Source organism: Halictus rubicundus, chromosome 5 (genome assembly GCF_050948215.1).
Source record: "Halictus rubicundus isolate RS-2024b chromosome 5, iyHalRubi1_principal, whole genome shotgun sequence".
NCBI classification, from domain to species: Eukaryota; Metazoa; Arthropoda; class Insecta; order Hymenoptera; family Halictidae; genus Halictus; species Halictus rubicundus.
In genome coordinates this window covers 16602614-16616619 of record NC_135153.1, presented here as the reverse complement: position 1 = coordinate 16616619, position 14006 = coordinate 16602614, and the positions used below count along the sequence as shown (strand labels likewise).

Genomic DNA, 14006 nt, shown 5'->3' with positions numbered 1-14006 from the left:
AGTTACGATTTAAATAATTATTACCATTTTGAGTGGGTCTGTATCGGCCCCAATAGTTTTTCTATTACCTTCAATTAAGCCTTCGAGGACAACATCAGTACATCATACTGACTCTGACGAATATTTAAAAATATTTAAAAATACACAGTCTTGCAATTTTTACAAAACAACACATTCCTCTGCTCGGTGCAATTAGTGTTAACAAAGATTGTTACCTGATTTTCATGTTATTAAAATGGTTAGAAGCTGAAATACATTTTTATTCGACCACAAAAATAAATTTACGAGGTTTAAGACAATATTTGAATGTATTATAAATTGAATAAATTCTCACACATCGTGCACCGTATAAATTATAGTAAATGATCGTCGTCGCCCACCTTGTATATCCTCGAAACTACTGTACATACATCTGCTTCCGCATCATCATCCACATGCTGTTCATAAGTAGGACATGGGATTCAATTATTGCAACGTTCTCGGATTAGATCAATTTAAAGGGTTGTTCAGATTGAATGGGCGTATTGAAGCACATTTCGATTCGACGACTGGCGGTGCACTCGTCGCGTTTACAAGTGCACCAAAATGGCCGCGGCAGAAAAGCCATTCGGTGTTCTTCAATTAAGAGAAACGAGTTGCAGCGCTGCCGCGCAACAAAAGTTTCGAGCACGCTCCGGGAAACCAGCGCCAATCAGAAAATCTATCCATGATTGGCATCAGAAATTTGTAAAAGTTCCGACAAACCCCTGTCTATGGCCGGGCGAACAAGTGGAGCTCCGGTCGTAGACTCCGCCCGGGCCCTCGCAATGAGAGAATTACAGAAGCTGGAGAGTGAAGGGTGAACACACTGAACATCCGTAAATTGCAGAAAACTTCGCGAGCATCCCTGGGAGTCGGTCCGAACTCGATATCTTCGACAGTTGTCTTCCCGCGAGAGAAACTGCTCGTCCAGTTCCTTTTTAATATGTCTTCGAGATGTTCAATCTGCAGAGCTAGTTTATTCGTACTTTAATCCTTCGTAATAAATAAGTACAGGGAGTTTTTCTGATTAGTTTCCTCCTAAAAGAAACAGCTTTTCAGTAATTCCTCGAGATGGACAATTTTCAAACTTTTGAGCCCAGTCGATTGGAACTGTAATTTTTTAAAATGAAGAGGGAATTAATTAGGGAATTTGTCTGATTAGTTTTCTCCTGAAAGAAACAGCTCGGTGACAGTGCAATTCTTTTTTAATAATTCCTCGAAATGGACAATTTGCAGACTTTTGAGCCCAGTTGATTGGAACTGTAATCCTTTAAAATAAATAAGTTTAGGAAATTTTTCTAATCAATTTTCTTAAAAAAGAAACAGCTTGGTGACCGTAAAATTCTTTTTTAATAATTCCCCGAGATGGACAATTTGCAGACTTTTGAGCCCAGTGGATTAGAACTGTAATCTTTTAAAATAAATAGGGAATTTTTCTGATTAGTTTTCTCTTGAAAGAAATAGCTCGGTGACAGTGCAATTCTTTTTTAATAATTCCTCGAGATGGACAATTTGCAGACTTTTGAGCCCAGTGGATTGGAACTGTAATCTTTCAAAATAAATAGGGAATTAATCAGGGAATTTTTCTAATTATTCACTGTGAAATGATATGAAGAACAAATCGTTCTGCAAGATAAAATTGCTCTTGAAACGTACAACGACCCGCGTAATTGTTCACAGAATTATTGCAAAAGTACTTCCATGCAAAACTGACCGAATAAATTTCTTCGTTCAAGCACAAAATCGAAATAAAATCTTCTCGCTTTTGCGAATCAAGACGCACCAGCCATTTCTAGTGTTAAGCGTCTCGAATTAAATATTCGGAGAATACTTTCGCATCAACAATCCAGAGTTTTCGGATTAAACTTGTTCGGTGGTGACCGTCGACAAGCCGGGTGACCGGCGATCGTGACCGGCGCGCGGCGTCGGACCGCGAGGAAATGAAGCTCGCGGAGAAAGTGGCCACGCGACGCGCACCCGGTGTTATTAAACGGCGAACGCAAATTACCGATATAATTACGCGCGTGTACCGCGGCGGACAATTTGTAACGCGGCGTATAATGTGATGATAAATCACCTGCGCGCCCGTACACTCATACATAAACATATTCACCTCGCCGGAGCACATGACATTCAACACTCAATTAACGTGCGAGAGGAAGAGAGAGAGAGCGTGATAGTTGGTCTGCGCGGAGACAGGGGGAGAGGGAGAAGGAGAGGGAGAGGGTACGGTATCGCGCCGATGCTTAATTTAATGATATCGCCCCGCTACTACTGTTCATTATCAAAATTTATCGTCGCGACGTTAACATGGTATCCCGGCGCGCACGACCGCGCCGCTTCGACTTCGATTAATCAACCCCGGCTTTTTAGGAGGATCGAACGGCCAAGAATCGATCTCCGAACTCCTCGATTTAACGGGATTTACCTCCAAAATTAATCCGCGTTTTTTGGCTACATTTTTATCGGCGTTCGTGGAACGATTTTCGAAAACAAAGGGTCGCGCCTTAAATTCTCTTTTCCTATCGCACTTCGTGAGTATAATAATTATTTACCGGGTTTGTTTGTTCACAACTTACTGCTAGAATTGTTGGCCGGAATTGAAAATTAAATTTCGGATTTTCTGTGAAGGGATAAGTCAGTGGAATGTGTAAATAGTGAATATAATGAAGAGAGTAATAGTCTGGTATATATATTTGTATAATATATTATATTGCAACAATTTTTCAATTTTTCCTTGGAAGGTACACAAATTGATACGCAGTGTAATCATTGTCACTGGCCGCCAAAATTTAGCAAGTCATCACAACTTAAGAAACGACCTAATTCAATTTTAATTCGCCCCGCGGCGAGAGCGGCGCGGGGTAATGAAAAGCGACAAATTCGACGCTGAAATTGATCTATTAAAATTTAATGCTCGTGTAACGGTTCAAGAACAGCCTCGTAGTTTGCAATCACGAGCAATTAAAGTTCTGTAATCTAGCTCGAATCCAACCTTTTTTCGTAACTATTCAATCCTTCGGAATATTGCTTCGATATCAATGGTTAATTATTGCTATTAGCAGCGATCAATCATCGGTTTATCGTTCAACTCTAAACAAATTCAATGATTTAACGTTGCCCGGCACGTTCGCCCGTTCCTTGCTAGAATTTCACCGTGGGAGGCCGGTGTCACGCGTGCGTGACAATTGCATAATTCTACCATTAACATTAAAATGCAAACGAAGTTGCGTAGCTGTTGTGTCGGGCCAGTGTGTGCTGCGCTGTCTTGAGACCGCTTATTGCGCTCTTTTGTAACACCCGTGAATGCCTAATTAAGAAGATTTATTAGGCTGAATGGGAAGTTCGCCGTCTAACCGGGTGTGCGGGATGATTTATATATGTCGCGTCGAACAAATACTCGCCATTTTTTCCCGTTCTTATCCGATGGTGGGAAGAGTCGCATAATTTCGTGTTACACCATCGACCAATTCTTTTTCATTCCGAATTCAGTGGACTCATTATTATTCCAAAATAATTTCCTTCTCTAAAAAATTCCGGAAAATATACATTATGACTTTTTAGTAGTCGCTCTTTTCAGTACAGTTTTGTTCCGATGTAAGGCGACGGCCTGGGACCGGCTTTCGTCTTATTTCGGATGCAAGAGAAAAAGAGGGGATAGCGATTTTCTTATTTCGAAATAAAAGGCGTCATCTTATAGCGGAATAAAATTGTACATATCGAGCATATCCTCGCCGCGACGGGTCACGAATGACCCCTGCATAGCATGTGGAGAGTTAAAGCCAAATAAGCATTGATTTGTTCCTCTAGTAATTTGACTAGGTCGACGGTAACATATCGGTGCTCTTAAATTGTTTTAGCAATGTTTTCTATATCAATATTAATTTCTTTCGTAAATGCATAGAATCAGCGCAGTGATCATTAATTATGTGACACGTCGCTATTTCATGGAGATACGAAGATTTAATGAAAACGCTCACCGTGCACGGTTCGAAAATGGGATTTTGGGCCGGGTTTCGCGAAAAGCGCATCGGAGTGCAGCGTGTTTGACGAGTGGCAAGGGTGTAAGCCGCGTGCGGCAATCTCGGGAACGCGCGTGTTCAAGAATAAGAACGAGCCAGCTCGTGTTTCTCCTTTTCACGGTTGTATATTTCCTCTAATTGCGCCCGGCCGCGCAGAATATAATCGCGTTCCCCTGTCGCGGCTGCTTCCGTGCGCACGCCAACTTCTGCGGAGTAAATGACACCGGAAAATAAACACTTCGCCGGCATGGCACGTATCATCTATACAGGGTGGACCAAAATTCGAGGTGGCTCGAACCAGGCCGCGGAAACAGCGCGGCTCAAAACACGGCGGACACCAAAAAGCATCAGAATCGCTTCCGTTTCATTTTCGAGAATAATCCAAATCGACGTTTGTTCCAGATTTTCCTAATTAATGCGAAACAAAAATTTCCTAGCTGCAACAAACCACATTGAAATTGAAATTTACTTTCTTCCTTAATATATCTAACACTAAAACTACCGAGCACAAAAGATATAAAAGTGAAACGTCTTATAGAAGGGAGAATAAGGTTTAGTATTAACCCTTAGCACTCGAATGGCGACCGTAAGGCGCCACTAAAAATTGCTGTATCATTATTCAAAATATTTTTTGCAGTATATAATTTATTTGTATTTAATAAATTACTAAAAATTTCGGCATTGTACGAATAAATTGCACCATTTTTGTATGTATAACATGGAAAAAAAAATATCGGAAGAAATGTTTGGTTTTGGAATTAAGATAGCTTCGAGTGCAAAGGGTTAACACTAAACGTACCGAGCTATAAATGTAACAGGTACGTGTTGCCTTATAAAAATGACAAGATTTAATTTATTTAGACTTTGCGCGGTTCTTATTGCAATGCGTGCTCCACTAAAGAGATTTATTGAATCATTGCTCATGGAAGCATCTTTATAGTTTCAAAAATTGTCAAATAGAAAATCTAGAACCGGTCATTCGACCGGTGGTGGTACGTTTTTTTTTTTTTTTTATTGTACAGTTGTAACCTCCGATAAGAGGTTATCCTGCAGTCTGTATTAATGTTACAATAATAACCGTATACTAATGTGAAGGTAACGTAATAGGTACATAGTGTTAACAGATTGGAAATAATGTAATAGTATTTTTAGTGTATCTCTCTTGTGATCTAGTGAGATTTAATGATTTTTGTTTCGCTTTGAGCCGAGCTATCCGCCCCGGTTCTGCCGCGAATTTTGGCGCACGCTGTACGCGTGTTTCCTGGTAGCCGAGCATTATCGCAAACGAGAACTTACGCCGCGGCGGACCGCGTAAAACTTGCCGGCGAACTTTCCTCGCTTCCGGCCGGCGAAAGAAAAATTCCCGGCGAAACTCGGGCACGTTGTTCCCCGGAAAACTTCGCCGGGCCCGTGAACGATCCGTTCCGGTTGCTCTTGCTACGCCCACGCGATCAATTCCGTGCTCCTAGCCGAGCAATAGACGCGGAACTGCGGGGAATTTCGATCCGGCCGCTTTTCTCGAAGCAGCGTCTGCGTAATATCTCCTCTTTCAAGAAAATTGGCTTCCCAGCGAAGGGTGCTTGTTAATCGCTGTACAATCGGCTCCAAACGACCTTATGTTTGTTCTCCTGTCAGACTCTGTTCTGGAACACTCGCCCCGATAGAAATTATGGTTGGCTTCCAAAGTTCTACACTTTTACATCTCTACTGGCTTCACAAATTGGCGTTTTATATGTCGCCGGGGAGAATTGTTTAAAATTACTGTCTGTAATTCTTGTGTATTTTATTCCCCGAAACATTGAGTTACTTGTTATCGGAAATTCAACTTCGTTCTGACGTGCTAACAGCTTCAATGGCGTACGACTTTATGTGTGTTCACGTGCATTAGGTGTACAAATTAATTTATAAATGTGCCGTTCATTTGCAAAACGTGCTCAAGTCTGGGAAATATTCCGGAATATTTTCTACACACTACCGTACAGGTGACCGGTGTACCCAGTAAAAATTTTGAGGAATTAATTTGTTCGCCTAATAATGTTGTACATACGTCCACCTTTATCTAAAATCATAACTCGCATCTTAAGTGCATATCCGAAATCGAACAAAGCATTTGAAAATACTCGCTGCACGTGACAAGCATGACATAAAAGGAACAAACACGTTCACATCATTTTATTCGCATTTCTCGATCATCTTTCATCAGTTTTATCGTGCACATTTCGCGAACATGCGATGCCGAATGCATGCATTTCATCATGAAATAACAGCTCCGCGCATCTACACGGGGATCCATTCGCAAATGAGATACATTTTAGTGCGTGCCTGTTCGAATTTCATCGAGATCCTAATTCGAGAGTATTCATGCAGAAATCATGGGCGGGTTCATTGATAGTTAAAGATCAGGTGTACCGGGTCACTGATTAGAGGGCAGACACACACACACATAGCTGAATAGGTTCCATTTGATCGCTTTAATCATTGGCTCATCGAAAGAAATTGCGTTCCTGTGGTCGTAAGAAGGAAAGGCAGATCAGACAGCGAGAGAGAGAGAGAGAGAGGAACGTACGGAATGGAATACATCCGGTTCTATGTACTTAGGCGACGGGGAGCTCTTAACGAAGAGGGCCGGCGAGTGCATCCTGCCGGGAGAGTGTCCCGCACCGTGCACCTGCAAACGCGCCACCGTCGATTGCTCCAACAAGAACCTGACTTCGATACCAAAGGAGCTGCCCATCTACACGTCCACTCTGTGAGTAACCCTTCAGTACAGTGACTGAACTGCGGATTTTATGCGAAATAAAATTTGTCTGTGTCATTTGCAACGTACAGATAGTAGGTACATAAACATTTCTTTACCTAACACTAGATTTACTACCGCTAGATTTACACCTGCAAAATGACAGGCTCGAAATTTTCAAGTTTACATTTATTAACCTCTTAAGCTCTGTACGCCACTATAATGGCTTCCGTGGAAAGCATCAGTTCGAACGATACGCCACTATAGTGGCTTCCGTGGAAAGCATCAGTTCGAACGGTAGCGCCACTATAGTGGCTTTTGTGCCTTCCGCGGCTAGGCCCGCCGTATCTGGGAGACAGAGTTGCGGACGAGCGCACCGTACCTGGCAGGTACAGTTGCGGACGCACTTGCGAAGAATTGCTCAGAATAGATTACAATAAAAATGGCTGAAAATCTAATTGAATGCATTTTTGTATTTTAACAACGCAACGTAAAATAGTCACTTTTAGTGCTCCGTAAACCTAGCGTTAATAACTTTATCGAGGTGAAAACAGTATTTTTCGGTTCTTCAAATGTTTTCGCTGTTTCGCATTTGATCTACCCGTTCTTGCGATAAATGCATAAAATCCGCAGTCGATTAATGACAGAACCACCGATAATAAAAGAAATAATGCTGCGATAATATAATTATTGCGATGCAGGATCGATGGAAATTTTCAAAAAGAAATTAGTCAATGCGCTTGAGTGTTCTCATAATTTACCAAAACTGTACGGCTATAAAATATATATGAAATTTACACACGTTGCTTAAGCACTTTCGCGTCCTTTGTGCTATTAAACAAACTCGCTCTTTGGAGTTCCAATTAAATTAGACTACACCGTCGATGCATCAACGCGCATTCCGAATTCAAACGATTCGATATCGACGGCCCGATACAATACGATCGACACGGCCCGCCGCCAAATTGAAAACGCAACAATAAACGTCTGACATGATTCGCATGTTCCACTCGGAACGAGGGGATTGTTTACAAGAGCGGGAACAATGGGGCAGGATCGATCGATCCTCGTAACCGATCGAGACGAATCGTTGCGCTCCGGGCGCGAGAAAATGAATTCAATCGTCCGACAAGATAATTATCTGATTAAAAGCTGGCGGTGGGAGGGGGGAGGCGGAGGGGAGGTGTGGGGATACGATTGAACGACGCCGAGCTATTATTCGAAACAAATTATTCGGACTCGTTTAATGGATCGACGCCCCGGCGTGCACGATTAATTGCTCCCGCCGTATCAGACGTTGGACACTAACTTTCTCGTCTCCTCGGGTTTTCTCTTTGTTCCACGACGCGAGCAGCCTGCTGGCCGACAACGAGCTGGAGAAGATCAAAGCGGACGGCCTATTCGAGAAGCTGCCCGAGCTGCAACATTTGGACCTCAGGAGGAATAAAATCACACGCATCGAGGCGTCCGCCTTCCTCGGCGCGCACAAACTCGCCGACCTGTAAGTATTTTTCTGCGAGACAACCTTCTCTTTCATTCGATGATTTCCCCTTTATTACGGCTCCTTGTTCTTGTCTACGTCGTTGCTTCGTTGGCCTGCGAAACGCCAATGATTGTTCAGGGCGTCCGTATATTCGAACGATTCCGAGATAAGGTACATTGAACAATTTTTTTCATATGGAAAATTATTTTTCATTAAAAAATCAATAGGTACGTCTTGTTGTACGACGTTTCAGCAATATTTGCTAAAAATTTGAGCTTAGTATCTCAAACTGGAAGAACGTGGTAGCAATTTTCTCGGACTAACGAAAAAGGCTAGGGTTGGAAAATAAGGGAAATTAAAAAATTTTTTTAAACGGAAAATTATTTTTTATTAAAAAATCAATATGTACGTCTAATTGTATTATGTTTGAGCAATATTTGCTAAAAATTTGAGTTTGGTATCTCAAAGTAGAAGAACGGGGCAGCCATTTTCTCGAACTAAAGAAAAAGGGATAGGGTTGGTAAAATGAGGGACGTCCAACAATTTTTTTTCATATGGAAAATTATTTTTTATTAAAAAATCAATAGGCATATCTTATTGTATGATGTTTGAGCAATATTTGCTAAAAATTTGAGCTTGGTATCTCAAACTAACAGGACGCGGCAGTCATTTTGCTCTGACTTTAACTCCGACTAAATATCGAAAATAGAGGCACGATATTATTGAATATTCCGTAAAAATATATATATATATTGTTAAAGGATATTTATTATAAAACAATTCCAGTGAGATGGAAATTTTCCAAAAATTAAAAAAAAACGGTACTCTTCATTGTGATGAGCAACCCGTGCGCCCACATGTTTCATTTACAAGTAGAATAAAACATCAGGTACCGATATTAAAAATTTCATACCCTTTCTCGCCTGTAACACGTATCTGAAAATTTTTCGCGATGATTGCAATAGAATCTCGCGGAATTCGGAATGAAGCAGCATGTGCTTAATCAATTATTGTAGCTGCACAAAGGGAATTTTGTACAATTTTCAGTAGATGGATCCGTGATATCTGGGACAGCTGAATATGCGTAACGAAAATGCATAATGAAAAATCGCCGAATATAAAATCAGCTGGGATTAACAACTGTTAAATAAATTTGATTCGCTGACGGAGTTCTATTACAAACCACATTGTAAAATCTACACACATTGTTCTCTTAATCAACATGAATTTTTACTTGAAAATCCTGATCTAAAAATTTGCTCGAAAATTGTGCCAGTTTCAAAACAGAAATTCAGAAAAATGTTGGCCGATCTGTTTTATCGAATGTTAACGTTTCATAGTAATTACTAAAAAGCAATGTTCTTTCAGTAATTATCAAGAAATAAATTTCTATTTTTGCCAAAGGTCAAGCGAACGAACGTGCGCGAATAAAATTGCGGAGAATTGTGGCCGAAATTGCACGGTTGTTGTCTAGTTTTTCGTTGTTAACATTCCATCCGAAATGGAAGTATTTTTAATGAAATGTGTCCTGCTGAGAAAGCCCGAAATAACATCGGGCGTGTCCGCTGCGTCGAGATTACTTGCGTTATTTGTGCCTAACTGGATCGGGACTTTGAAACGAGCTTTAACGAAGCAGAATAGGATTTAATTTTCAAAGGCAATTAACGGGACAATGGGTCGATTAATTAGATAGTCGGTGGGGCGGGATGGCGGCGGTGGTTCGCGCTTGTTTCGGCGCTGACGAGTGCAGGAACTGATCCAGAATATTGCATATCGTCGGAGAAAAACAAATTAGAGAGTGACGTGCTCTGTCGGAACCAGTGTTCACAGCGAAAAAATTCTCCTTTGACGGTATTAACAACGCTCTCGGTGCCCGTTCAGTATCACTGTACAATAAAAGTCAATGAAAAGTCAGCCTCCCTTTAATTCCACTTTGGTCAATTAACCAGCTCCGATATAAACGATACATCAGATATTTAAATAAACCGTCGTTCTTCGGCTAAACAAAGGTCCCCCATTCGAATAGAAAAATAGAGAATGACTTATTCAAAGTACAGTGAATTCTCGATATATGTCACCAACACGGGTCTTGCCAGGAGATATACCCGAGCCGTGTTATGTTTATACATCGCGTTAGTGGGGATAATTCCGCGACCTTTATCGTCTAGGCCTTGGCGACATATATAAAATAATCACTGTATTTCCCATCGTTCGCTATAACCATCTCCCATCAAACTAACTTTTCGCGTAATAATAATTCGAAGAAATTCGATTCGCGCGAAGTTTCGTCGGCAGGAAATTCGATATTTTCGACGTAACTAAAATACTGGCCGTTCGCGTCAGACTCGGTTGTCATAAACTAACTCCTGAAGCTTGTTTATAGTACTGTCACGCTACATCATCTAAAATTACACACGAGCGCTATTAAACCCGACATCTATTAAACGGCAGAAACTTATTCCGGTATCAGATAAAAATCATCGAGATACGCGAGCGGCAATAAAACCCATTAAATCTGTTTACAGAAACAAAAATTAATTTATACAGTTATCGTTGAAATTTCGCGCCGCGTACAGGGAAACATTAATCACGTTCGATGCCGTGCACGCGAGAAAATAAAAACATCGTTTCCCATTAAGAGGAACGCCGATGAATTACAACAGCGAGAGATCGAAGCGGATAAACGCAGTTAATCAATTTCGCGTATTAACAATTTTTATATCTGAATAGAATCCGATTCTGCTAAATGACGCGGACGTATCAACTGATCTAATAGTTCAACGTCAGCCCGAAACGCTGCCGAGCATTCATCTTCTCGCTCCTCGACAATTTTCGATATTCGATATCGCTGCTGCTGCTGCTGCGATTTATCGAAAATTCTCCGCGCAACGTACGCGTTAATAACGAATGACCCTGACTTAATCCGCTTCGCTTCCTTTTTTCCCCGGGAATTATTCGGCTAAAATTATTCGAAATAAATTTGGTCGCCCCGAGGCTCGCTTTTCGAGGAAATCGCGTCTAAAAATTCATCGGGCGTGTCATAGTGACTAGCAAATGGCCGACACGACGATGCTACAGTTCTACGCGCTTTGGAAAGGGTAGCATAACATTTTTTAGCTTACTTTCTAGAAACTTAGGTTCAGAAATGCTTGGAACTCGTATTACAACGATTCCAAAATGGCTGACGTGTCATCTCACGATTGATACAAACTCTTATAGTTTTGGAGATTTAAATATTATAGTTCTACTGAAAAATATGAAATGTCACCGATTGTGATTGGGGTGTTGGATTTTTTGAAGAGGAAACGTTTGTGTTTTACTTTTCCCATCAATTTTTGCATCAGCAATTTTGTTGCTGTGCCCGGTACTGTTGTTGAAAGTACTTTTCACGGTTGTGTATTTGTTACCATTGTCTGAAACAACGACTTCTCCCGCAGACTACTGTCGAAGAACATGCTGAGGGAAGTTCACAACAAGATGTTCACCGGCTTGACGAATCTCAAGACTCTGTGAGTAGAAACTTTTACGGGCGAATCATAAAACGGTATCACTCGAGTACTATATATCCCCCGAACTTCATTTTCTCAGGAACCTCCACGGGAATGCTATTACCTGCGTTATGCAGGGCGCGTTCGATGAACTGACACACATACGCACCATGTAAGTATCTGTTTTAACGATGGGCTGACCATTTTATCCGCGGGCACGACCAACTTTCGCGTTTAAAAACATTTTACGACGGAAAAATTGGCTTTCCCCCTGGGCTCCGTACTCGTGAAACGTTACCGACAATGTTCGTTGACGTGCACAGGCGAAAAAACGCATACGCGGGCATTATTTTTTAAACATTTTTCCATAGCGCCAGTTGCACGCGAAATAATAAAAACGCGATTTGACGAGAACGTAAAAACGAGCGAGATATATTTTGTTAACTGTTCAGATAAATAACGAAAAATGGTCTGGTCAATGATATGTCAGGCTCAGTGATTTGTAATCGATCGGTTTTGAGTGATGCATTTATGTAATTTTTACTTGTAGTGTCCAACCGATGAAAGCAAAATTACGAAAATTATTTGAATCGAATAGAAGACTTTGTAGATTTTTTAAAATTCATTTTAACAATGTAATAAAAATTTCCATCAAAGTACGCTAGATAGAAAATCAATTTTTCCACGCAAGGCAAAGTTTAATCATAATTTTGTAGAAGCATCCTCATAAAGCAAAAATGATTAAACTTCGATAAAATCTGTCGCATAAATTTTGATAAATAAATTCGTTAACATGTCGAAGAGAAAATTTCCAAAAACGGGAGTTAACAGGATTGTATTTTCGGCAAATGGAACGCATTTGAATTCAAGCTGAATAGTAAATCGGCGAAGTATTACAGCTTGTATTACAGCGTGACAAGATTTCAGCACACAATGTAATGTTATATCAGTTACAATATTACGGAGTGAATATTTAATTCCGGTGATATTTCACGGAGATTGCGTAGGATGAGCCTGGTTAATATTTATTATCGTGTTAATACACAAGCGCAGTAACTTTCCTAACACGCTCCGGTAAAATATTTCCGGCTTCCGTGCGCATAATTAATGGCAGTTTAATAAATTGCCCCCGCGTTTCCAGCAACATGCAAGGCAATCCTTTGTCGTGTAATTGTCATCTCGCGTGGTTCGCCGGATGGCTGAGGAAACGCGACATGTCTGGTGTGGTCGGCCACTGTCACGATCCACCGCGATTGAAGGACGCCGTTGTCAAGGATATCCCTCATCACGAGTTCAAATGCAACAGTGAGTTCATCTTGTCGTATTTACGAAAAATTACATTAAGAATCCCCCAACAAATTCTCCGCGAAATAAAACGCTAAAACCTTGCCGAAATCCTTTCCAAAACGCTTGCGATTTTTCCATTAAGATAGACTCGTTAGACTGTGAATTTTAAGAATTTATCATTACCCTTACTTACGAGTTAAGCATACAATTGCATCCGCATACAATTTATTACAATCTATCAAGTAAGTCGAATGTGTCGTCACCATCCACAAAATTGAAAAACACCCTCGTTCAAGGGAAACCTCGAATTAGATGACTGCAAAAATTCCTGCCTAATTTTAAAGCGAAACACAATTATATTTTACCCCTTTGCACTCTATTTTAACCCTTAGCACTTGAACTAAGGCGCCACTAAAAATTGCTGTATCATCATTCAAAATATTTGTTACATTGTTAAATTTGTTTGCATTTAATAAATTGCTAAACATTTCAGTATCGTACGAGTAAATTGCACCATTTTCGTACGTATAACATGAAAAAAATATATACAGAAGGGAGTTAAATTTTGGTGTTAAAATAGCTTCGAGTGCAAAGGGTTAATCTAGATATTTTTAATCTAGAATATTTTCGTTACGACATTTTTTATTTCCCGAAACCCATAAATTTTCGAAGCGACTCGAATTTACCCAGCAACTGTGCCAAAAATGGTCCTACCTCATTGTTCAATTAGTGTCGCCAGATCAGGTCTCTTTCTCCCATCCTAATTTCCCCTTCCATCGCGCTGTTCCCGAAGTCTCGGTACTGGAAGAGAGGGGGTAACTATTTCCCCTCAATTCGTGCTCCCTCCCCTCATGTGGCATGACTGGGCACAATTGTCTTCCAAAATTTTGCAAACTTGTGAATATTAAATTAAGAGGAACCGCACGAGAGTCTCAGAAAATCTAGAGTCTAAATCACAAATCGGAAAA

The 14006-nt window shown here is 40.7% G+C and overlaps 1 protein-coding gene across 2 annotated transcripts in view; it reads left to right on the top strand.

The window, feature by feature from the left end:
- Sli (slit guidance ligand) overlaps nt 1-14006 on the top strand; it is a 689366-nt gene that overhangs the window by 661523 nt on the left and 13837 nt on the right. For both annotated transcript variants that reach the window (XM_076788604.1, XM_076788603.1), the window contains 5 exons: nt 6642-6792; nt 8135-8281; nt 11701-11772; nt 11852-11923; nt 12893-13056. In XM_076788604.1, the coding sequence (XP_076644719.1) occupies nt 6642-6792; nt 8135-8281; nt 11701-11772; nt 11852-11923; nt 12893-13056 (606 nt within the window). The remainder of the gene's footprint in view (nt 1-6641; nt 6793-8134; nt 8282-11700; nt 11773-11851; nt 11924-12892; nt 13057-14006) is intronic.